Source organism: Petaurus breviceps, unplaced genomic scaffold (assembly GCF_028583685.1).
Source record: "Petaurus breviceps papuanus isolate PSGF00001 unplaced genomic scaffold, PetGlider_PUasm1.0 91133, whole genome shotgun sequence".
NCBI lineage: Eukaryota > Metazoa > Chordata > Mammalia > Diprotodontia > Petauridae > Petaurus > Petaurus breviceps.
The window spans coordinates 32137389-32161151 of NW_027187419.1; the positions used below are offsets into that span (position 1 = coordinate 32137389).

A 23763-nucleotide genomic window follows, 5' to 3' on the forward strand; every position below is an offset into this window, starting at 1 on the left:
TGGGAAGTTGCCTTTCCTTGGCATTATGGTTACAATCCCCTCAATTTCAAATTCTTTGACACCACAAAAAATATACACTATAAATATTTTTGTCCATATGGCCCTTTTCCTTTTTCTTTGACCTCTTTGGAATACAGATCTAGTATTGTTGGGTCAAAGGACATGCAAAAGTTAATTGCACTCCAGAAAGGGTGAATCAGTTCACAACTCCACCAATAGTGCATGAGTATCCCAGTTTTCCCACATCTCTTCCAACATTTGTCATTTCCCTTTTCTGCCATTCCTCTATTCAATAGTGACTTGGAGCATTTTTCATATGACTACAGATAGCTTTGATGTATTCTTCTGAAAATGGCCTGTTCATAACCTTTGACTATCAGTTAGGGAATGACTCATATTCTTATAAATTTGAATTAGTTCTCTATATATTTTAGAAATGAGCCTTTTATCAAAGAAACTTGCTGTAAAATTTTTCCCCAGATTCCTGCTTTCCTCCTAATCTTGGCCATATTGGTTTTGCTTGTGCAATTTTTAAAATTTTAATGTAATAAAATTATCATTTTTACATAGCTTAGTACTCTATCTCTTCTTTGGTTATAAATTCTTCCCTCATTCATAGATCTCACAGGTAAAAATATTTCATGTTCCCCTAATTTGCTTATGATATCACTCTTTATATCTAAATCATGTATTCATTTTGACCTTATTTTGGTCTACAGTGTGAGCTATTGGTCTATACCTACTTTGTGCCAAACTACTTTGCAGTTTTCCCAGCGATTTTTGTCCATCAGTGAGTTCTTGTCCCAAAAGCTTGGACCTTTGTGTTTATTTCCCAATACTCCTTAATACTGGTGCTTTTCCTCTAAGTAGATCTTTAGTCTATTCTGCCTATATAGTTGTTTTCATGTTGTCTTTCCCATTAGACCATGAACTCCCTGCGAGCGGTAACTGTCTTTTGCCTTTCTTTGCTAGCACAGTGTCTGGCACACTGTAGGAACTTAAAAATGCTTGATGACTTGACTTGAAGACAGTGAAGAAATGGAATCAACTGCGTATTAATTTGTTTAAGTGGATATATGTGTGTATGTATATACGTGTATATATACATACACATACCTGGGTGTGTCCTTGTGTGTGTGTGTGTGTGTGTGTGTGTGTGTGTGTGACACACACCCAACCTCAGCCAACCAGGACCTAAAGTTTTGACCTGGTCTTTCTTTTTTTTTTTTTTTTTTTGACCTGGTCTTTCTAAGAGTTTCACAGAGTAGGGAGTAACTACCTTCTCAGCCCTTCTTGGACTCTAACAGACTCCTTGGAAGACTTTCCTCCTGACTTCCAGAGAGAACAATTCTGCTGTTATACTTTGTTTTGCTGGAAGAACAGGCTGAAGAGTTGTCTCTACCTGCATATGTGAGTTTAAAGCAAATGTTGATGACAGAAAGAGGAAGGCAGCTAGGGAATCACGAGGTCATACAGGAGGGTACCTTCCCATTGACCAAAAAGGTAAGGGACCAGCCAGTTTAGGAAAAGTCCTCCTATGATATTAAGATCACCTAGGACAATTAAGAGTGAATAAGAAAAACCGAAAGTCATGTCCAACACAATCATCTCTGTTTTATAAACTAGGGCCAAACTGTTTTGCTCAGACTTACAAAGCCTATTAATCAACAAGCTCATAGTTTACGAGACCGCAGAGAAGATGTCAGATGCCAAACTGCTCAGATTGATAGCTGTCAGGTGAAGCCTTTCCCAGTCTTCCTTAAATGACGTGCCTTCTTTTTTGATTACCAATGTATCAATTAATTAATCAATAAACATTTTTAAGCGCCTACTATGTGCCAGGCACTGTGCTACATGTTAGGGATAAACACAGCCCCTGCCCTCAAGGAGCTTACAATCTAACAATACAAATATATACAGGGCATCCTGTGTTTTCTTTGTGTATAGCTGTTTACATGTTGTCTCCAGTAGACTATGAGCTCCCTGAGAGTTGGAACTTTTTTTTGCCTTTTTTTGTATCCTCAGGGATAAGCATATAATAGGTGCTTCATAAATGCTAGTCAATTTTTAACATTAAAATTACATTATACAGCCTTTGGTTATTAAGAATACTGCCTCAGTTATTCCTACCTCTTACTCTTTTATGCCCCCGGGGACATATTAGATTGTCTCTCTTGCTAAATATCTCACAGAAATAGTTTTACTTGGGGTGGAACTTGCCATACCATTTGTTCTTTAAACGCCGACGAGCAGCAGAGAAGATCTAGGAAAAGGCATTCTAAAGGGATAAAAAGGCAGCAGCTAATTATATTTATTTCTCCTCCTGATAAAGTCTTGACTTCCTTGGATAGAATCGTACTACATTAGTCAGTCAATGAGTCAATAAACATTTACTAAGTGTTTACTATGTCCCAGGCACAGTGTTAAGTGCAGAGGGTACAAAGAAAGGCAAAAGACAGCACCTGCTCCCAAGAAACTCCCAGTTCGATGGCGGGGATAGCATGCAAACATGACTATACATATTCAAGGTATATACAGGATAAACTGGAATAATCATTAGAGAGAAAACACTACCAAGAGGAGAGGTGGGGATCAGAAAAGGCTTCCTGTAAAAGGTGACATTTTCTATTAAGACGGACAGATAGAAAAAGGGAAGAAAAGTCAAAATAGCCACTATGAGCATTATAATAATGCCAACTCTTTTACATAGCTTTGGCTAGTGGTTAAGAATCACATCTATTGGTAGCAGTCATTTTTAGAGGTTTCCCCAGGGCATCCAAATACTCAGTGCATTATTTAACAAGAACATTTTTCATAATGTGATCATTCCCTGGAAGTTTTCAGAATGATGGAATGTGTGCACAACTGGGCATTAGAGGAACTGGGTTCAAATCCCAGCCCTACTAATGTGTAACTTTGGGCAGTTACTTGACCTCTCTGGTCTTCAGTTTCATTATCAGGAAAATAAGAAAGTTTGGACTGGATGACTTCTGTGATCTCTTCCACCTATAAATATACAATGATATAAGCATATGGAGTCACTTGGGGTGATAGAGGAGCATTTTGGGGGTTCAGATGAATCAACAGCGTGTTCTTCTCTCCAGAGTTGGCAGACTTAAGGATTTCTTTAGTCAGGGGCAGCTAGCTGGTGCAGAGGATAGAGCACTGATCCCGGAGTTAGAAGGACCTAAGTTCAAATCTGTTCTCAGATATTAGCTCTGTGACCCTGGGGAAGTGACTTATCCTGATTGTAAAAAAAAAAGTTCCCTAACCTTAGTACTTCTGCAGTTTAATCAATCAAATATTACTGTATGCTTACTGTATACCGGTACTTCTTCATTCATGCTCAATTGCCCACAGATGTATTCTTGGAATGTCCCACCCCCATCTACTCCATAACACTATTTTGGGAAATTATTTAAAATGTTCCTCTTTTCAATGCATGGCAATCAGTTCAAGAGAGGCACTTCTGTCTTCCCTTTCTGAGCGACTAACAGGCTTTCTATGTTTGCTAGCACATGAGCTGTGAAAGTCCAACACTTGTAGGAGTTATTGCCAACTCTCTACCAGCTGTTTCTCTTGGGAAGAGGGATTCAGTTCCAAAGACTCCCTTATGGAAGAATGAGGCCCTGCAGGGCTAGAACAGCATGTGGAAAAAGGCAGGAATACATTGGTTTCCTCATGGAAATTGATCTCATTATTCTCCTCTAATACAGTGGCTGTTCCTAGCAGGCTCGAATCAACTAATTGCAGAAACACATTCACCTGGGTCTTTGAACAATTCTGGGAGGAAGAAGGAAAAAAAAATTGTTTTGTTTTCAAGACAAAATCAGATCCAGCCTGTTTGGTCTATAGTCAAGGAGAAATAATTTCCCCATACGTTTCTTCCCTAGACAGGACAGGTTTAAATTAGGTTGCACATGAGATTGCTAATAAGCTTTTGCAGCAGCATCTCATTAATATTTATAGTATAACACATAATATGATGTCCCTATACCTGGGTCAGATGGGGAGGGATTACTGTGGATGTAGTACCAAAATAAGATTTAATACTTATTAATGGACACTCACACACAACCCAAAACCTAAAATGTGTTTACAAATGAAAATGGAAAGTAGTATCTTCTAGATCTAACTTTGCCAAAGTTAGAAATAATTGGATAAATGTCAATTATAGGACTTGTGAAATTGGCCAGCATAAGACACGATACAAAGATCAAGCTAATCTGCATCTTTAAGACCCATTCATGGCCTCCCCCAAAGAAAAAGGACCAGCCTAAGAAACAGAAAAGTAGAAGACTGCTTCTTACCTCTTCTTTCTCTCTTTTACTCCACATACTCCCAGATCTTGTCTTTCTTTTGTTTGTTTGCTTTTTGAATGGGGGGAAGGCAAGGCAATTGGGCTTAAGTCCTTGCCCAAGGTCACACAACTACTTAAGTACCAAGTGCCTGAGTTCAAATTTGAACTCAGGTCCTCCTGACTCTAGGGTCGGTGCTGTATCACTGCGCCACCTAGCTGACCCAATGTTGTCTTTTTTAGAGGTCTGACTTTGAGGTCAGATTTTCTGGACTTTTTGGGGAAGACCCTTCCAGGCAAGAGCTGCAACGACACAGTGACTGGTAAGACAAGAGAATACTGGAGGGTATTACAGTGAGTACTATAGGCAGGGAGACCAGTTAGAAAGCTAATAAAATCTCCCAGAAGAAAAGTGATGAGTGTGAACATAAGTGGTAGCTGTGTGAATGGAGAGGAAGGGAAGCAGGAAGCATCAAAACAAGGTTTAGATCATTGTATTGTGTATGTGTGCACACACTCAGGCACACAATAACCCAAATCTAAAATGCAATTACAAATGATTTACGGTGAAGACAGAAATGACAAATGAGCTAATATGTTCCAGAGCTCCCTGAGAAAAAGAAAGTTCTATAACACTGACAGAAAAGTTAAAGTAGAAACTTTATTCTCTTCAACTTAGCTTTGGGTGTCTTTTTTTATATAACATGGAGATGATAATATCTGTTCTTTTTATCTCCCAGAGTACTTATGTGAATCAAATGAGATATTTTAAAACATTTCAGAAGTTTACAAGTCTTGAATATATAAAAGATATAAAACAAAAACAAATTCAATAGATAACATAAAATAAAGTAATAAACATGTAATATAAAGTAACACAATGAATAAAAATAAATACAAGACAAATGAAATATTACATAAAATATGGTTATTGGTATCCAAATTAATTCATTTTTCCAGAAAAATAATTCTTTTCCTGAAAGTGTTCATGGGAAATGTATGTATAAAAAGGCACCAGACAATAAAGCCAGACCTTGTGAACCTTCACAGGGTACAGGGAGGGAAGGCTGGGAGGTCTGCTTCCAGGACAGCCCTGTTGTTGTATAATAAAAGTGCCTTAGAGAGACTTTAGAGCATGTATAAATATTCTGTAACTGGTTCCCATAAGCTAAACATAGTAGCCTTTTAAATTTACTGTAGTTGTAGAACACAAGCTGGAACATCTTGAAAAGGAGTTGTCATCCTTAGGCTCTACTCTTGGTGGGCCCTCTGCTCTCGACGGCACGTAATGAGAGACAGTGCTATGAGGAGAGAGGCCTGACTCTGCCTGCTGTCTGTCTGTCTCTGTTTCTTTCTGTCTCTCCATCCTTCCTCTCTCTCTGTGTCTCTCCATTCCTCCTTTCCTCCCTTTTCTCCCCCCCCCCCCCCCCCAGGCCAATATATGCACCTACAAATAAGGACTTTGGTTCTTTATGTGAATCAGAGGCAGTTAGGTGGTATCATGGATTGTGCACCAGGCCTGGATTTGGGAACACCTTCGTTCAAATCTGGCTCCAGATACTAGCTATTTGACCCTGGACAAGTCAGTTAACCTCTTCCTGCCTTAGGTTCTTCATCTGTAAAATGGGGATTATTCTAGTTTTCACCTCCCAGGGTTATTGTAAGGATCAAATGAGATGATAATTATAAAATGATCACCACAATACCCTGGCACATAGTAAGTACTGTAAAAATGATAGCCATTATTATTATTAATATTTTTTCATTTTCCCAAAAGTTGAGAGTAATAATCTTGTTTGTTTTGTAAGGTCAGGAAAGCAAGTCACCCAAGGTCTAAGAGTAAAGTTTATGCTGTATTTTGTAGCCAGCCCAGAACTGATGACCCAGAGCGCATCCTTCAAGACCAGCCTAGCTAAGGTGAGTCAGGAGTGGAGATGAGGAAGCATCTGGCAGCAATGTTATGTTTGGAAGTGAACTTGGTGAGACCAATACTACATTGAAATCTTACTAAGTCTGAGCCAACTTTCCCCAGAAACTGAGGTAATATAAGGGAAGTATACCCCTAAGATGCTGGGGAGGAAATGTTTGTCCTTTTCTGTTCTTCCTGTATCTTCAAAGGAAATATTCTTTTGTAAAAACTAATTTATGTTAATTGATTAAGAGGAACTGGGACACCAGACATTCATGGTTAACAATGGTAGGAACACACCCAGTGAGAACTCAAGTTTAATAACATTAGAGAAAGAGATTCTCCCAACCTTAGATGTATAGGAGACAGTATAAACAAAATTATGATGTTATGTTTAAAGAAAATTCATTCAAGCATTTTAAGAGCAGCTATTTACATAAAACAATTTATATGATCATTATAAATTATTCTTCCCTAACCATTAAATCAGTATGCCTGAGAACCTCAAACAGGAAATACTTCATTAACAAAATTGTATATAATATAGAATTTTCACTAATTCAAGCCAGCCTTCTGTGCATGAGACTTAATTTTTTAATTTTAACTTTAATTTTTAAAAAATCCATTCTAAGTATTCTCATTTCACCCTCAAACCCTCAAGCTCCTCCAGTGCACATTTCTCTGGGCAAGTAAGCTAACAAGCATACAGATGTTTGTTGTTTTTTTTTTCTGATTGACCAGGCTGTAATGGGAATGCAAATTTGGAAGATCTTCCCTGCCCCTAGGCTAAAGTACACCTGAAGCCTGGGGTGGGAGGCTTGTTTTTCAGTAGATACTTTTTGATTGGCCAGTGGGTCCAAAAGGTTGTTACATTGTCTGAGCCAGGAGAAGGCTATATAAGCCCTGATGTGTAGCTTTGTTTTGGGGGCTCACTTTGAGAAGTGTTCTGTGATTTGATCTGTATTCTGGGAAGCCGTTGTCCAGGGCCCCCCCGGCTTTGAAAAACCCAGATGTGGAAACCCAGATGTTGACTGGGTATGGATGTAATGGTTGGACAGTTTGGAAATCTGTCTACTTGATCTGTTTCTGTCTTGATAATTCTGCCTGTATACTTTGAAGTTTCGGGGTGCTGACCTTTTCTCCTGAACAAGGTAAATGATATATGTCTGACTGATTAAAGTAAGCTTGTTAACTCATTTTGAGTTGCTTTCCTTTAACAAAGCAGATCCAAGAACCTGTATGGGCAGCCACCCTGAGCACGCTTGGGGTGCTTGCTGCTACACCAGGGTATAAGATAAAAGCCCTGGGAACTATTATTCCCATCAACTAGACTATTAAATTCCCCATTTCCTTACATTCACTAATCTTTGAGATTGTATGATAAAGAATACTGAACTCGGAGCCAGAAGACTCTTTTTAATTACCTGTGTGGCCTTTGTCAATTCACTTAATCTCTCAAAGCCTCAGTTTCTTCATCTCTAAAATGGGGGTGGGCAGCAATATTGTCACTACCTTCTTTACAGACATTGTGAAGATGAAATAAGATAACATGCATAAAAAGAGTACCAGATGAATTTGATATCAGAAAACATAGGTTCAAAATCTAACTGCTATTATTCCTTGTGTGACCTTGGAGAAGTAAAATAATCTCTTTGGATCCCAGTCTTTTAAATGAAGGGGTTAGACTATGTAACAATTAAGGGCAGATCCAGCACTAAATCTATAATTCTATTTATCCTTATGATTATTATCATTGTGCCTACCATACGTTGTTTTTGTTGAGTTATTTCAGTCATGTCCAACTCTCTGTTACCCCATTTGAGTTTTTCTTGGCAAAAATTCTGGAATGGCTTTCCATTTCCTTCTCCAGCTCATTTTAAAATAAGGAAACTGAGGCAAACAAGGTTAAATGACTCGCCCAGGGTCACACAGTTAGTAAGTGTCTGAGGCCAGATTTTAACTCATGAGGATGAGTCTTCCCAATTCCAAGCTCAGTGCTCTATCTACTGTGCCATATAGTAAGCACTTAATAACATGAAAAACTTTAAAGTCTTAAGAACTCTGATTAACACAATTGCCAACCATGTTTCCATAGGACCAATGATGAAGAATGTTCCCCCTTCTGACAGAGAGGTGATGGACTAAATAAACAGAATGAAACACATTTTTGCACATTTTGGAAAGTGCTTTGATTCATTCTTCCTTTTTGTTTCAAGGTTTTTGTTCACCTGTTAAATGCTTTTCAATTGAAAGAACAAAATTTAATTTCAATTAAGCATATAATCATAGAGGCAACTTGGCATAGTGGCTAAAGCACCAGATTTGGATTCAGTTCAAATCTGACCTCAGATATTAATTAATTGTGTAACATTGAGCAAGTCATTTAACCTCTGTCAACATCATTTAACTCATCTATAATATTAGCACAATAATAACACCTACCTCATAGGGTGGATCATATTACCAAACAATTACACTCATTTCACATGCCAGCAAGGTTATGCTTAAGATTCTACAATCTAGGCTTCAGCAATATGTAAACTGAAAATTACCAGAAAAGTAGACTGCTTTTCAAAGAGGCGGGGAAACCAGAGACCAAATTGTCAACACTTGTTGGATTATGGAAAAAGCAAGGGAATTCCAGAAAAACATCTACTTTTGCTTCATTGGCTACACTAAAGCATTTGTGTGCATCACAGCAAAATGTAGCAAGTCTTCAAAGACATGAGAATATCTCCTGAGGAACCTATATGTGGGTCAAGAAAAGCAACAGTTAGAATTAAACATGAAACAACAGTTTTAAGATTGTTTTAAGATTGGAAAAAGAGTATTTGTTATCTTATTTAATTTACAGAGTGTATCATGCAAAATGCCAGGCTGGATGAATCAAAAACTGGAATTAAGGTTGCTGTGAGAAATATCAACAATCTCAGATATGCAGATTCTGATGGCAGAAACCAAAGAGGAATTAAGAAGCCTCTTGATGAGAATAAATGAGAAGAGAGTAAAAGCTGGCTTGAAGTTTAACATAAAAAACCCCAAAAGTCTAAGACCTTGGCAACTGGTCTCATCACTTCCTGGCAAATAGAGGGAGAAAAAATGGAAGCAGTTATCAGATTACATATTATTAGGCTCAAAGATCGCTGCAGATGGCAATTGCCACGAAAATAAAAGAGGCTTACTCCTTGGAAGGAACGTTATGCATAGCTGGACAGCATACTAAAAACAGAGACATCATCTTGCCAACAAAGGTCTGTATAGTTAAAGCTATAGTTTTATCACTAGCAATATATTGCTGTGAGAGTTGGACTATATGGAAAGCTGAGCACTGCAGCATTGATGTTTTTAAATTGTGATGCTTGAGAAGACTTCTGAGTCTCTTGGACAGCAAGATGACCAAATCAGTCAATAGTTAAAAAAAAATTAGTTCAGGCTATTCACTGAAAGGTCAAATACTGAAACTGAAACTTAAATTATTTGGTCATATAATGAGAAGACAGGACTCATTGGAAAAGACCCTGATGTTAAGAAAGATTGAAGGCAAAAGGAAATGGGGATGGTAGAAGATGAGATGGATAGATAGTGTCATGGAAACAATGGACATGAACTTGGACAGATTATGGCCCATGGTGTCACAAAGGGTAAGACATGACTGAACAACTGACCAACAATAACAACATAGGGTAGTTTCAAGGATCATGTGAGATAAAGTATGTAAAGTACTTTCCAAACCATAAAGCATTGTTAAATGTTAGCTGGTGTTATTTTATCTAGGAGCAAACTGAATGTTTTCTCTGGTAATTTTTCCTTAGTAACAAAGTTCATACCTAGGACTTTTCCATGATACACTTTTATGCAGAATTTCACATAGCCCAGAAATGATTGTGGAAACTACAGCTTCTTTTTCCTTAGTAACAAAGTTCATACCAAGGATTTTTTCATGATACACTTTTATGTAGAATTTCACATAGCCCAGAAATGATTTCTGGAAACCACAGCTTCTGTTAACAGAATTCGATTCCAAAGACCTAGACTAAGTTTTGGAGAGAGTCTACTGTACCCTTGATGTTCATAGGCTCAATTCATAAAGAACACCAGGATTTAAATTCCAGTTCTTTAAAGCTCAGAGCCAGTAGCTGACTTGAATCCAGATTTCCAGTAAATCCTGCAAATCCTGATGACCTAAGTTGGCCAGTCCCCACACCTCTAGGTTTGCTGTGGATTATTTTCCCTTTCACTCATGCTGCCTGAATAAGCCTGAAGCTGTGACAAGCTTAAGCATCATCTCTGGATCGCTTCCTTTCTATCTTCCATTTTTCTGGTTTTTTTTTTCACACCTTTAACAAATATTCATTCAGACTAGCAAAAAGGTCCAGTAGAGCACCCACTTTTTTCTAAATAGGCATATTTCAGCATTGAGTCTAAACAGTGAGCCAGGTATCTAAGAATAAAGGCAAGAAACATCAAAGCCTTTATAACCCTTGTCTACTGGGTGTTGCATAAGAAGAATTAAAGAGGATTACAAGCTTTTCTGATTATCCAACTAAAGACATAATTACAGGATTTAAAATTAGTTAATTTTTGCTGTGAGGGAAGATAATAAAGTATTCACAATTGAAGTGAGAAGTTGGAAAGCTTAGAAAACCTTAGGGAGTGAAGTCCAAGGCTAATGGATTTGAACTCCAACAGATAACAACCATCCAAAGGCTAGGAAGGCTTGGAAAGGCCATGAGGCATCAGGTCCTCTGGAAACATGAAGTAGAATTTTCATGTCATAATAAGGGATGGCAAAACGTAGAAGGCAGGCCACTTGTGAGGGAGGGAATATATAATGTCCCTCACATCCACATGATTCCCACCTAAGTTGCTTTATGAAATTTATATCAGATAAAAATGGTTACAATATGGTATGTATTGTATGTATGTAACCATATGTTGTATGTAAACATACAAAAGTATGGTTACAATACAACAGCATAGAGTCCCCAATTAGGAAAATTCTTAATGTTTAGACAGAGATCTGGCTCTCTACCCTAAATTAAATTCATGTTTATCTCTAGCTAACCTCGACCTCTTTGCTTTTGAGGCAAAAATCAAGATTCAGGAAATGTTTATGTAAAAGAAATGAGCACTGAGTATATTATAGTATCTGTCACTGGATAGGCCTGGGTGCGGAAAGTTGGGTAAAGAGCAGATTTGGCAAGTGTGTGTAGAGGGGACTTCAGAGTCCTTTAAAGGTATTCACAACCTGATTGGACAGAGACTTGTGCTCCAAGATGCCTTTCAGGGTCTGAGGTCCCCCTCAGTCTCTTTCTTCTCTGCCACAGCTCAGCTAGCCTTTTGCTTTCAGGTTCAATTCCCTTAAGCTATCTCTGCTCACTGGGCTTTGAAGCGTTTTTCACTTTCAGGACACAGAGGGCAATGATGGGAAATGTGGGCAAGATTCTGAGGAATTACTCCTCTCTGAAGCTGTAGGTGGTGCTAAAGAGCAAGGTAGACAAGCCCAGATGGCTTTTCAAGTAACGTAGCAGAGTCTTTTCTTCCGAAACAGTCTCCTTTCTTCTCAGAGGTGCTTTCTTATTCACCAGTCAGATAGACTTCCCAGTGTCAACTCCAGAGTCTGTTTCTAACCAACTGAACTCTTCTAGAATCACCTTGAAGAACCTTCTTTTATTCTTTTCTTGCTCTCTGTTCTGCTTCTCTGCAAGTGTTAGCTTCTTAGTTCCATTGCCTTCTGCCTTCTGTTAATTTCTTGGTTTCTAAACTTCTCATGTCTCCCCTGCCTCAAATCAAGGCCTCTTTATGTGGTTTATCCCAGGTTGAAAAACCTAAAATCCATATTTCTGTTAAATATGACACAAATAGACAATATATAATTGTCCCATTATTCCCCAAATAGTTCTTGTAACTATTTGTAGTAACCAGAAAACTGAATCAAAGTCCTAAAGTGGGTGATATATAAATTAACCAGTGGGAAATGATGCATTATAGTCATCTTTATTATCAATAATTAGGTTTGTTTCTGAGGGACTACTTTCTCTCAGGTCCTCTCAGAATTGTCTGTGTCTCTCCTCAAGCATTTTTCCTCAACTTTTCACCAAAAAAAAATCTTTATCTTACCTCTTTCAGCAAATAAAATGTCCAGATTAAAAAAAGGGCAATACCTCACACATATATAGAAATTTAAAAATTAGATACAAAAGTATTTTGAGAGGGAAGGCATTAGTAACTAGGAAGATAAGAAAAGGTCTCACATAGAAGGCAGTTTTTGAGCTGAGCCTTGGAAGAAATTAGGGATTCTGAGAGATTGTGGTGAGGAGGGAGTGGATTTCATCAATCAGGAACAAAAAATAAAAAGGCACAGAGAAAGGCGATGGGATATCTTTCATTATAAACTGTAAGAAAGACGGGTTGGTAAGACTATAGGGAATGATATATTGTTGTTCGTCCTTCATTTTCTAAAAGGATCGATGACATTATGGGTGATGACTTGCATATGAATTAGAATTAAGGCAGGCAGAGTGACACAAAGTCATTAGTCTCACTCTCTCTTTCCAGAGTCATCAAAGTCCAGTGGCAAGACAAAAGTCGTGAAAATTAGCAATGGCCTGGGATGCAATGGATTGTCTTGGTGTCTTTGATGGCTGACCAAACTTTAAGCACTCCACAGTGCCTGCTTCAACCGCTTTCCTGGCCATTGGAACAAACTGCTCTCATCCACCCATTCCACTGGGGAAAGTCTTCACATGCTTTGGGAAGACATTCCCATAACTCATCAATGGGTTTGAGACCCTCAACCTGGTTTAGCCCTTCTGCCAAGACAGTTTTACTGGGATGTGGACCACTGATGAAGAATTAAAGAATATGTACCTGACAAAGAAAGGAAATCATCTTGGAGATTTTGGAGGTGGACTGGGGTGTGGAGGAACCTGAGGAAGGGAGACCATTTAGGAAACCACTACAAGAGTCCAGGCAAGAATTGATGAGGCCCTGAACTAGAGTGGGAACTGTGTGAGTGAAGAGAAAACGATGGATGTCAGGTGTTACAGAAGTAGAAATGGCAGTATTTGGCAACTGGAGGGGTAAAAGTGAGTAGTCAAGGATCACAATAAGGTTATGAACCTGGGAGGCTGCAGGATTAGTGGTATCAAAAGAAATAGGAAAGTTTGGAAAGGGAATGAGTTGGTTTGGGGAGAAAGAAATGTTTTCTTTTGGATATGTTAAATTTGAGATGCTTTCATAAGATCCAATAGGAAATTTTAACAGGGCCTGGAATTCTGACACAGAAGTGTGAGAAAAACACTTTGTCACCTTTAAGGTCCTAGATATGGTCCTGTTGTCACCTTTACGGTCCTAAATATTTTTATTGAGCAGCTAGCACAGTAGCACAGATAAGTTATAAAGTACCAGACCTGGAGTCAGGAAGACTCATCTTCCTGAGTTCAAATCTGGCCTCAGACACTTACTGCCTGTATGACCCTGGGCAAGTCACTTAACTCTGTTTGCCTCAGTTTCCTCATCTGTAAAAAGAGCAGGAAAAGGAAATGGCAAACCATTCTAGGATCTTTGCCAAGAAAACCCCAAAAGGGCTTATGAAGTATCAGGAATGACAGAACAACAAATATTGTTACTATTGTCTAGTCCAAGTCCCTGAATTTCAGCAAACATTTATTAAGTTCTTATTGTGTACCAGACATTGTGCTAGGTGTTAGGGAGGCAAAGACAAAAGTAAAAATAGTCTCCACCTTCAAGGAGCTTACATTCTCTGGGGGATTAGGGAGAAGAGGGGAATAGCATGTATACAAATAAGTACATTTAAAATCCATGCTAAGTAAACAGAAAGCAATTTGAGAGGTTGGGGTACACTAATATTTTTCCAGATGAGGACACTCAGATCTAGAGAACAAGAAACAACTTGTCCTTGGATACCTGTTAATTAGTGGTAGAGCTGGGACAAGAACTCAGGTCTCCTAAATATGGATCCAAATATGGTTTCAACTTTACAAAATCACAGAAACTAACAACTGGAAGGAACTTTGGATGTCATCTAGACCAAGTTGTACCTGACCAAGAATGAATCCCCACCATAATTTAGGTATGCAGAGAATATAGGTGGGGAATACCTGGAGCTCAAATTCCACCTGAAGAGGAAGGGGGAAGGTCAATGGTAATAGAAGGAATAGGTTGTGTGGCCCTCCTTCTGTGCACAACTGATGACACCACAAATAAATGGTTAAGGAGCTTCTGTTTGAAGGGAGGGGTGAACCTAATACAGCCTAAAGGAGCATGGAGTTGCCAAGAAATGTTTCCTTACATCAAACCTTGTTTATACACACTGACTTTTAATGATTAAGCAGTGTTTTAGGTGCTGTGAGGAATGACAAAGGCAGAAGACTGGGCTCCTCTTCCCTTCAAAAAGCTTAAAAGTAGCAAAGGGACAGGATCTATACAAAGAGAGCATGCAAACTGATTAATCACATAGATGTTTCACCACACTCCAAAACAGTAAGAAGAAATGAAAATTAAAATGGCTCTGGTATTTCAACCCATGCCCTGCAAATTGGCAAAAATGACAATTAAAAAGTGAACTGGAAATGTTAACAGGGTTGAGTATAGGCTGACACATTTACACCCATCAGTGGAACTGTAAATTGGTCCAACCATTCTGGACATAAATTTGAAATTATACGAGAAAGGTGACTAAAGTTTCCCTATCCTTTGGTCTTTTTATCCACTTCTGCACATTTACCTGAAGAAGTCAAAGACATAAATAAAGTTTCTATATAAAACAAAATAGGTTGAGTAGCCTTATTTGTGGTAACAGAGGAATGGAAGCAAACTGACTACCCATCACTTGGCTAATGTTTGGAAAAACTACGGCATAAGAGTGTAATAGAATATTGTGTCATAATAATTTGTGAATACAAAGAATTCAGAGGAACATTAGATTTGTATTAACCAATACAGAATGAAATAAGCAGAACTAAAAGAACATACATGAGAGCAGCAATGTAAATGAAACTATCACTAAAAGGAAGCTAAGCTCTAAGTATTTGAAAAACTAATATCAATAAAATTTTAAAAGAAAATGTCCTTGGGAAGGCCAGGTGGTGCAGTGAATAGAGGACAGGCCCTGGAGTCAGGAGGACCTGAGTTCAAATCCAGCCTTAGACACTAAACACTTACTAATCGTGTGACCTTGGGCAAGTTACTTAACCCCAATTGTCCTCCCTTCCCCCCTCCAAAAAGCAAAAAAAAAAAAAAAAGTAAATGTCCAAGAGAACAGATAGAGAAACATATCTTCTGCTTCATGGCTAAAAGGTGTGGGGACTCACAGTGAAAAATATTTTATCATTGTCAGATATAGTCATAATATGAGTTTTCTACTTAATAGCCTTTCTCTGCCACAAAGGAGGATTCCATGTGGAAAGGTGTTCCTCCCCCCCACCAAAAAAAAATTGTGACATGCAGCCAAAAGTCAGGAACAAAATGTTTTTTTTTTTGGTAATAGAAAACTGAAGAAACTTGTTCAATTCACCCACAGCTGTTCAAAGGTAGACACAAATATAGGGGAAACGGGTAGTAAGGGACCTATCCAGAGAAAGGAATTGAAACAATAATAAATGATGAGTAAACACTTCCCGGGTGATAAGGGCCTTTAAAAAAGGGACTGTATCCACGGGGAGTTTGACAGAGTACAGAACAAGTCTGGTCCCTCCAGAGGCCCATATCAGCCCAGAGACTAAAATAGGGAACAAATTAGTCTTCAATAAGCAGGTAATCCTGAAAACCTGGAGACCAAAGATGATAAGGAAATGGCTAACAGTGCTGGCCAAGTCTCTGACTTTCCCCTTGCTCCTTCAATGGAGACCTTCTGAGCACAGGTCCTGAATATTACTGGCTATGTAACCCTGATCAAGGCATTAACGTCTCCATGCCTCAGGCAACATGGCAAGACTATCATTTACAGAGTAAGTGTTCATCCGTAGAGGGAATTACCTTAGTGGGAGGGAATTCCACACACCAGTGAAATTATATGTCTAAAATAAAAATTTAAAAACAAAAACCAAACCTTCCCTACGCAAATCATTTATTCATGGATTCTGCTTCCACTCTACCTATGTCTGGACCCTACTCCAAGCTTGTATCACTGCCTGCAATGCCAAACCTACTCTCACTGCCAAGGCTATATTTCCTTGCTTGCCTGATGCCTTGCCTTCCAGCCTCTAGGCAGCTAGGTGGTGGGGTGGATAGAGGGGTGGGCCTGGAGTCAGGAAAACCTGAGTTCAAAATCAGCTTCAGACATTTATTAACTTTGTCACCCTGGTTAAGTTACTTAGCCTCTTCTCTTTCAATTTCCTTGATGATAAAATGGGGGATAATAATAGCACCTACGTCCAGAGTTGTTATGAGGATCAAATGAGATAATGTCTGTAAAATGTTTAGCCCAGTGCCTGGTACATAGTGGGTGCTTACTAAACGCTTATCTCCTTCCTTCTGTCTCTTTGCTGGCATCATCCCTGTGCCCAGAACGAAGCAAAATATTGGACACATAGAAAATACTCAAAAAATATTTACTGACAACTATTTTTTAAAAACTCAAGCCTGGGTTTCATTACCAACATGGAAAACTGCCTCCAAAAGCACCTATAACTTATAACCTTAGAAAGTTGCCTTGCACTAAAAATCATAGTCAGAGAAAGCCTTTAACAGTGAATAGTAATAGTTCTCTTCTCCCCATTTTGCAGATGGGAAACTAAGCCCAGAAGGAGTGAAGAGATGTGCCTGAGATCTCATGGCTGATAAGCATCATAACTATTATTCAGCTTCTTTTGTCTGCAAGCACTCTCTGCAGGGTCCCGTGATGTCATTTATCATTAGTGTCACATTCTAACTAACATTAAGGACAGTAATACGATAGAATCCAGCCAGAGAGGCAACATAGTGTGGTTGATAGAAGTCTAGCCTCAATGCCAGGATGATCTAGTATCACATATACTGTCCGAGTGACCATAGATAGATAATTCACCTAACCTCAATCACAACTCTCTACAACTAAGAGAGAGAAGAGTAGAGTGCTTTTATTCTAAAGCCTATGTCACTCTCCTATTCAATGAAGCACAATGTGGGGGGGGGAGGGGAAGACTAGGTGGCCCAGTGAATAGAGCACTGGTCCTGGAGTCAGGAGGACCTTAGTTCAAATCCAGCCTCAGACACTTGACACACTTACTAGCCATGTGACCTTGGGTAAGTCACTTAACCCCAATTGCGCTGCCCTCTCCCCTCCAAAATAAAGCCAGAAAATAAAATAAAATAAAGCACAATGTCTCCCTATTACTTGTAGGATCAATTATAAACTCCTGTTTGTAATTTGGCACCACAGGATCATAGTTCTAGAACTATAAGGGATTTAAAGCCCTTCACCACCCAGCCCACATTTACCCTTCTAATCATATCGATTGATCCTCTTCTTGCATTCTAGTCTAGCCACACTAGACTTCTTTCTGTTCCTCAGACATGTCACTTAGTCTCCTATATCTGTAGCTTTGCAAAGGCTGTCTCCCATGCCTATAATGTAATCCTAATGTCTGCCTCTTAGAATCACTTGTTCTTCTAAAACTTACCTTGGGCCACTTTCTACATGAAGCCTTTTCTGATCAGGTTTTTCTGAAATCTGCCTGTTCATCATTTCTTGTTGCACAATAACATTTCATTACATTCATATACCACAGCTTGTTCATTAATTCCCCAACTGATGGGTATCCCCTCAATTTCCAAGATTTTTCACCACAAAAGGACTGCTATAAATATTTTTGCACATGGCAGTCCAGTCCCCTTTTTTATGATCTCTTTGGGATATAGACCTAGTAGTGGTACTGCTGGATCATAATGCTATCTCTTGTTTGGTCATGAATTCTTCCCCTCTCTATAGATCTGACAGGTAGACGGGTTCTTCTTATTTGCTTATTGTGCCACTCTTTATGTCTAAATCACATCCCCATTTTGACCTTATCTTGGTTTACTGTGTGAGATGTTGGTCTATACCTAGTTTGTTCTCCATTGTTTTCCAATTTTCCCAGCAGTTTTTGTCAAACGGTGAGTTCTTATCCCAAAGGATGGGGTCTTTGGGTTTATCAAACACTAGGTTACTATACTATGGTTATTGACTACTATGTCTTGTGTACCTAATCCATTCCACTGATCCACCACTCCATTTCTAAGCCAGTACCAGATAGTTTTGATGATTACTGCTTCATAATATAGTTTAAGATCTGGTATGGCTAGGCTACCTTCCTTTGTACTTTTTCATTAATTTCCTTCATATTCTTGATGTTTTGTTCTTCCAGATGAATTTGGTTATTATTTCCTCTAGCTCTATAAAATAATTTTTGGTAGTTTGATTGGTATGTCACTGAATAAATAGATTAATTTAGGTAAAATTATCATTTTTATTATACTAGCTAGTTGTACCCATGAGCAATTGATATTTTTCCAATTGTTTAGATCTGACTTTATTTGTGTGAAAAGTATTTTATAATTGTTTTCATATAGTTCCTGGGTTTGTCTTGGCAGGTAGACTTCCAAGTATTTTATATTGTTTACAGGAATTTTAAATAGAATTTCTCTATCTCTTGCTGTTAGGCTTTGTTGGTCACATAGAGAAATGCTGATGATTTGTGTGGGTTTTTTTGTATCCTGAAACTTTGCTAAAGTTGTCAATAATTTAAGTAGTTTTTTAATTAATTCTCTAGGGTTCTCTAAGTATACCATCATATCGTCTGCAAAGAGTTATAGTTTTGTTTCCTCATTGCCTACTCTAATTCCTTCATATTCTTTTTCTTCTCTTATTGCTATAGCTAACATTTCTACTACAAGACTGAATAATAGCGGTGATAATGGCATCCTTGCTTCACCCCTGATCTTATTGGGAAGGCTTATCCACATTATAGATGCAATCTTAAATAGATGCTGCTTATCATTTTAAGGAATGCTCCCTGTACTCCTATGCTAACTAGTGTTTTTTAATAGGAATAGGGCTATATTTTGTCAAAAACTTTTTCTTAGCATCTATTGAGATAATTATATGATTTCTGTTGGTTTTGTTATTGATATGGTTAATTACGTTGATAGTTTTCCTAATATTGAACCAACCCTGCATTCCTGGTATAAATCCTACCTAGTCATAGTATATAACTCTTGTGATATCTTGTGATAGCAATGACCTTGCTAATATTTTGTTCACAATTTTTGCATCAATATTCATTAGGGAAATTGGTCTATAGTTATCTTTCTCTGTTTTAGCTCTTCCTTGTGTATGTCTAAGCACAATATTTGTGTCATAAAAGGAGTTTGGCAGGACTCCTTCACCTATTTTACCAAGTAGTTTGTAGTGTATAAGAATCAATTGTTCCTTAAATGTTTCATAGAATTCACTTGGCAAACCCATCTGGAGATTTTTTCTTGGGGAGTTCACTAATGGCTTATTCAGGGGAATCATTTTGTTAAAAGTCAATATCAAATAATTTTTATGAATACCACCATCTAGACACAATGGTTAGCTTAGAATTGAATAAATCACAAGACCAGGGACAGCCACTAGCATTTCAGAAATAAATACAACTTAGAGTAGAGAATTATTGTTCTGCTGCTCAAATGTATCAGATGCAAGAGATGGAAAAGAATTAGAATAAATGAGGTGCCAGAAATTCAATGACATTTGTATTACTCCATCATACCCAACACTAGGAGCACCCAAAATGCAAGGAACTCAGAGGACTCTGAATGGGTGTGAAACAAGGAAAGGAAGTGGTAGAGCCTCAGACATAGAATCAGGAAGACCTTCCTAAATTCAAATCTGCCTCAGATACTTACTAGTAATGCAAATCATTTAACATCTCTGAGTTTTCTCTTTAAAATGGAAATAATAAGAAGACCTCAAAGGATTGTTTAGATACTCAAACAAGGTGACACATGTAAAGTGCTTTGTGAACCTTGTAGAAGTAATAATAAATAGCATTTATACAGTGATTTAAGTTTTGTAAAGTGCTTAACAAACATTACTTCATTTTTTCTTCACAACAATTCTGGGAGGCAACTGCTATTATTATCCCCATTTTACAGATGAAGAAAGTGATAGAGATTAAGTGATTTGCACTACATAAATCTGTGCTATTATTCTGCAGGACTGTTTCCCACAAACAGAAGGAGAATAGCTGGGAGAATGGGAGATCTCACTATACACACAACTAACCAGGCTAACTCACAGTTCAGATTCAGCAGAAACACAGTTCTTTATGTCCTTCTAATGGAGGGAGGAAATAAAAAAAAAAAAAGAAAGATGTGCTAGAGCAGACAGAGGCATGCTAGCCATTAATCACAAAAGAACTTTTTTCTTCCTGGACTAAACATAAGGAGAGAGTGTGAAAAGAAAAGGAGGAAGTCGCTCTTCCTTTTCAACTTAGATAATGACTTAAATTTTCCTTGGCATGAAAAGAATCCAGATTAAGGTTATTAATTATGGTTTTATGATTCGTTTTTTTTCCCAATAAAAGGATTTAAAAATAGTGACAGTCATATAACAAAAAGAACATTGGGTTTGAAGCAAGAAAACCCAGTTTCTGGAAAGACTTACATAAATCAATTCTGAGTGAAGTGAGCAGAACCAGGAGAACATTGTACACAGTAACAGCAGCACTGTGTGATGACCAACTTTGATAGACGTGGCTCTTCTCCGCAGTGCAATGATACAAGGCAATTCTAAAAGACTCATGATAGACAAATGCTATCCACATTCAAAGAAAGAACTATGGAGTCTAAATACAGATCAAAGTATGCTATTTCTCTTGTTGTTTTTTCCCTTTCTTGTTGTTTTCCCCTTTTGTTCTGATTCTTCTTTCACAACATGATTAATGTGGAAATATGATTAATATGATTGTAAACATATAATCTATATTAGCTTGCTTGTTCTCTTGGAAAGGGGGAGGAGAGGGAGGGAGAAAAATGTGGAACTCAAAATCTTATAAAAGTGAATATTGAAAACCATATTTACATGTAATTGGAAAAAATATTATTAAGTGGGGGGGAGAAAATCTAGGTTCTAAACAAGGCTCTACAATGTATAAGCTATATGACTTTAAGGGAAGTGATTGCATGTCTCTGAGTCTCATCTGCAAAATGGGAATAATAATACCTGCACTATCTACCTTGGACTGCTGGGTGGTGCAGTGGATAGAGTACTAGGTCTGGATCAGGAGGACTCATCTTCATGAGGTCAGATCTAGCCCCAGACACTTTCTAGCTGTGCGACCCTGGTCAAGTCACTTAACCCTGTTTGCCTCAGTTCCTCATCTATAGATGAGCTATAGGAGGAAAGGGCAAACCACTCCAGTATCTTTGCCAAGAAAACTCCAAATGGGGTCATGAAGAGTATGATACAATGCAGCAACAATAACAGCATCTACCTCTCCAGGCTATTGTGAGAAAATTCTTTTGTTAACTTTAAAGTGTTCTATAGCTGTGACTTATATAAAGTTTTTTTTTCAAGCCTTAATGTCTCTGTTCTGGTTTACAACTTTTTAAAAAAAGAAATAGCTATAATCTTCCTGCAAAAATCTTGAATATAATTTTCTTTTGGGAATTAGTATGGTACTTTAAATAAAATGTTAACATATACTTTATTTTAAAAAGCTATTATAACCACAAGAACTTAAAAGAATTTTTAAATCATTGAGGTAATATTAAATTATATACATAAGAGGTTTTTTAAAAAAGAGTTCCTATTAAAAAGAATACTTTCAAGATGATCTGGTACATAGTACCTAGATCTTAATAATTGCTTAATAAATGCTTCTTGGCTGATTGTGTGGGTCTTGCAAGGACTTGACATCAAATCTCCCAATGATTCTTCTATATGAAAATCCTGGATCCAACTAGTCAAAGAAAAGAACATTTACTTTAAAAAATAGTCTCCCTTAAGGGATGGATCCCTTGAGCAACATTTCTAAACTGTGTTAGCTGTTTGCTTTTGCTGTGTTTTTTTTTTCCATTTTAATAACTTCTATGTTTGACTTATACCCTGAGGAAAGTTGCAAAGAAAAGATATTTCAGCTCTCTTGACGGTGTGATACAAGTGGAAAAATTCAGAATCAGAGGTTCAAATATCATATCTACCTCTTATGACACATATGGCTTTAGACAAGGCACCTAATCTCTCTGGGCCTCACAGAGAGACCTGCTAGCTGTAAATTTGTGATGCTGAGTACCATGACATAAGCTTAATAATCAATCAGGACAGTTGTCCAGGGTGTGTCCCCTACCCAGTTTTCTTCCTTCTAAAACTTGTGTATACAAAATCTAAAAGTCTAGACTATGAGAAAATTTCAGAATTGTAAACTCATAAATATGAAGGGAAATTATTCCTTTGTCTTTAAATATTTCCAGCAATCCTCTAACCTCCAAAGAGACAGTATATTTATATGTTCCAGGAATAGTTATTCAATTTCCGACCAACTAAGTTTTCTTATTTGCTACTAGGTCAACTGGCAATGAAAAGAGACCTAGTTTATACAAAGAACAAGGGAAAACCTCAGAAACTTGTTACTAAGATAGCACCACTCCCTAGGATTGCATTAAGTGAGAGTCAGTTATGGAACATATTTCTTGGCAAAAACACATATTGAGGGTTATAGCCTCAGAAAGTGAATGAACAAAACTTTTCAACTTGGTTGTTGAATCAATAGAAGGGGTTGGACTTCCCAAACTTGACCTCAGCAAAGCCCTGAGCCCAGCTTTTAGGTTCTGGGTCACACCTGGGGAAAACAAAAGTCTTGTCTCAAAGATTTAGATTTAAATTTAATCAATTTCTTGGGTGAGGGGATATTAATCAATACCCAAGGTGAGAGGATATTTTTCTGAACCAGATTAAAGAGTGAGGTTAGAGTGTAGACTGGTGGGACAGGCGAGTGGGTGGAATGAGGAAGAGTGAGATGCCACAGCTCCGCCCACCTCCCCTACCTGTATTCCGGAGTTTGCGGTTCCTTAACACCGACAGAATCACCAGTGAATTGCCCACGAGGTCTACAACGGTGGTGATGATCAACACACTGGACAGCGCCGGGGCCACCCAAAAGGGCCGAGCGACCGGGGATGGCTGCGTCCAGTCCCCAGCTGACTCCTCCTCCTCCCAGTCAAAAGAGCCGCCGGATCCAGCCAATTCACAGCAATTGTGGAGAGAGCCATTCTCCAGCATTAGAACCTCTGCTTCACCAACCTGCGGTTGCCTCGGCTCCTGCCTCCGCCGCAGCATGAACCTCACAGTAGTAGCCGCAAGTGATTCGGCACTCACCCGGGAACTTAGCCGACCTTTTTCTCCTTGCCCCACCTCCCTGGCCCTGGTTTTAGCTTTTATTCCGTCCTTGCCTCTGGCTTTTCTGGGTCTTGCTCAAGCCACCAGCCTCACAACTCTGCCTTGCCCCCTCCTGGCCTCAGGAGGGTTTATAATGGGCTTCGCCCACCCCACTTATTCTTATTGCCACTTAGTTAAGCACTACCCGGACTT

General features: G+C 38.4%; 1 protein-coding gene across 1 annotated transcript in view; it reads right to left on the reverse strand.

The window, feature by feature from the left end:
* MTNR1B (melatonin receptor 1B) overlaps positions 1–23511 on the reverse strand; it is a 31375-nt gene extending 7864 nt beyond the window's left edge. Inside the window, exon 1 of the mRNA XM_069079901.1 lies at positions 23220–23511. Within this exon, the coding sequence (XP_068936002.1) occupies positions 23220–23511 (292 nt within the window). The remainder of the gene's footprint in view (positions 1–23219) is intronic.
* Positions 23512–23763: the final 252 nt, after the last annotated feature.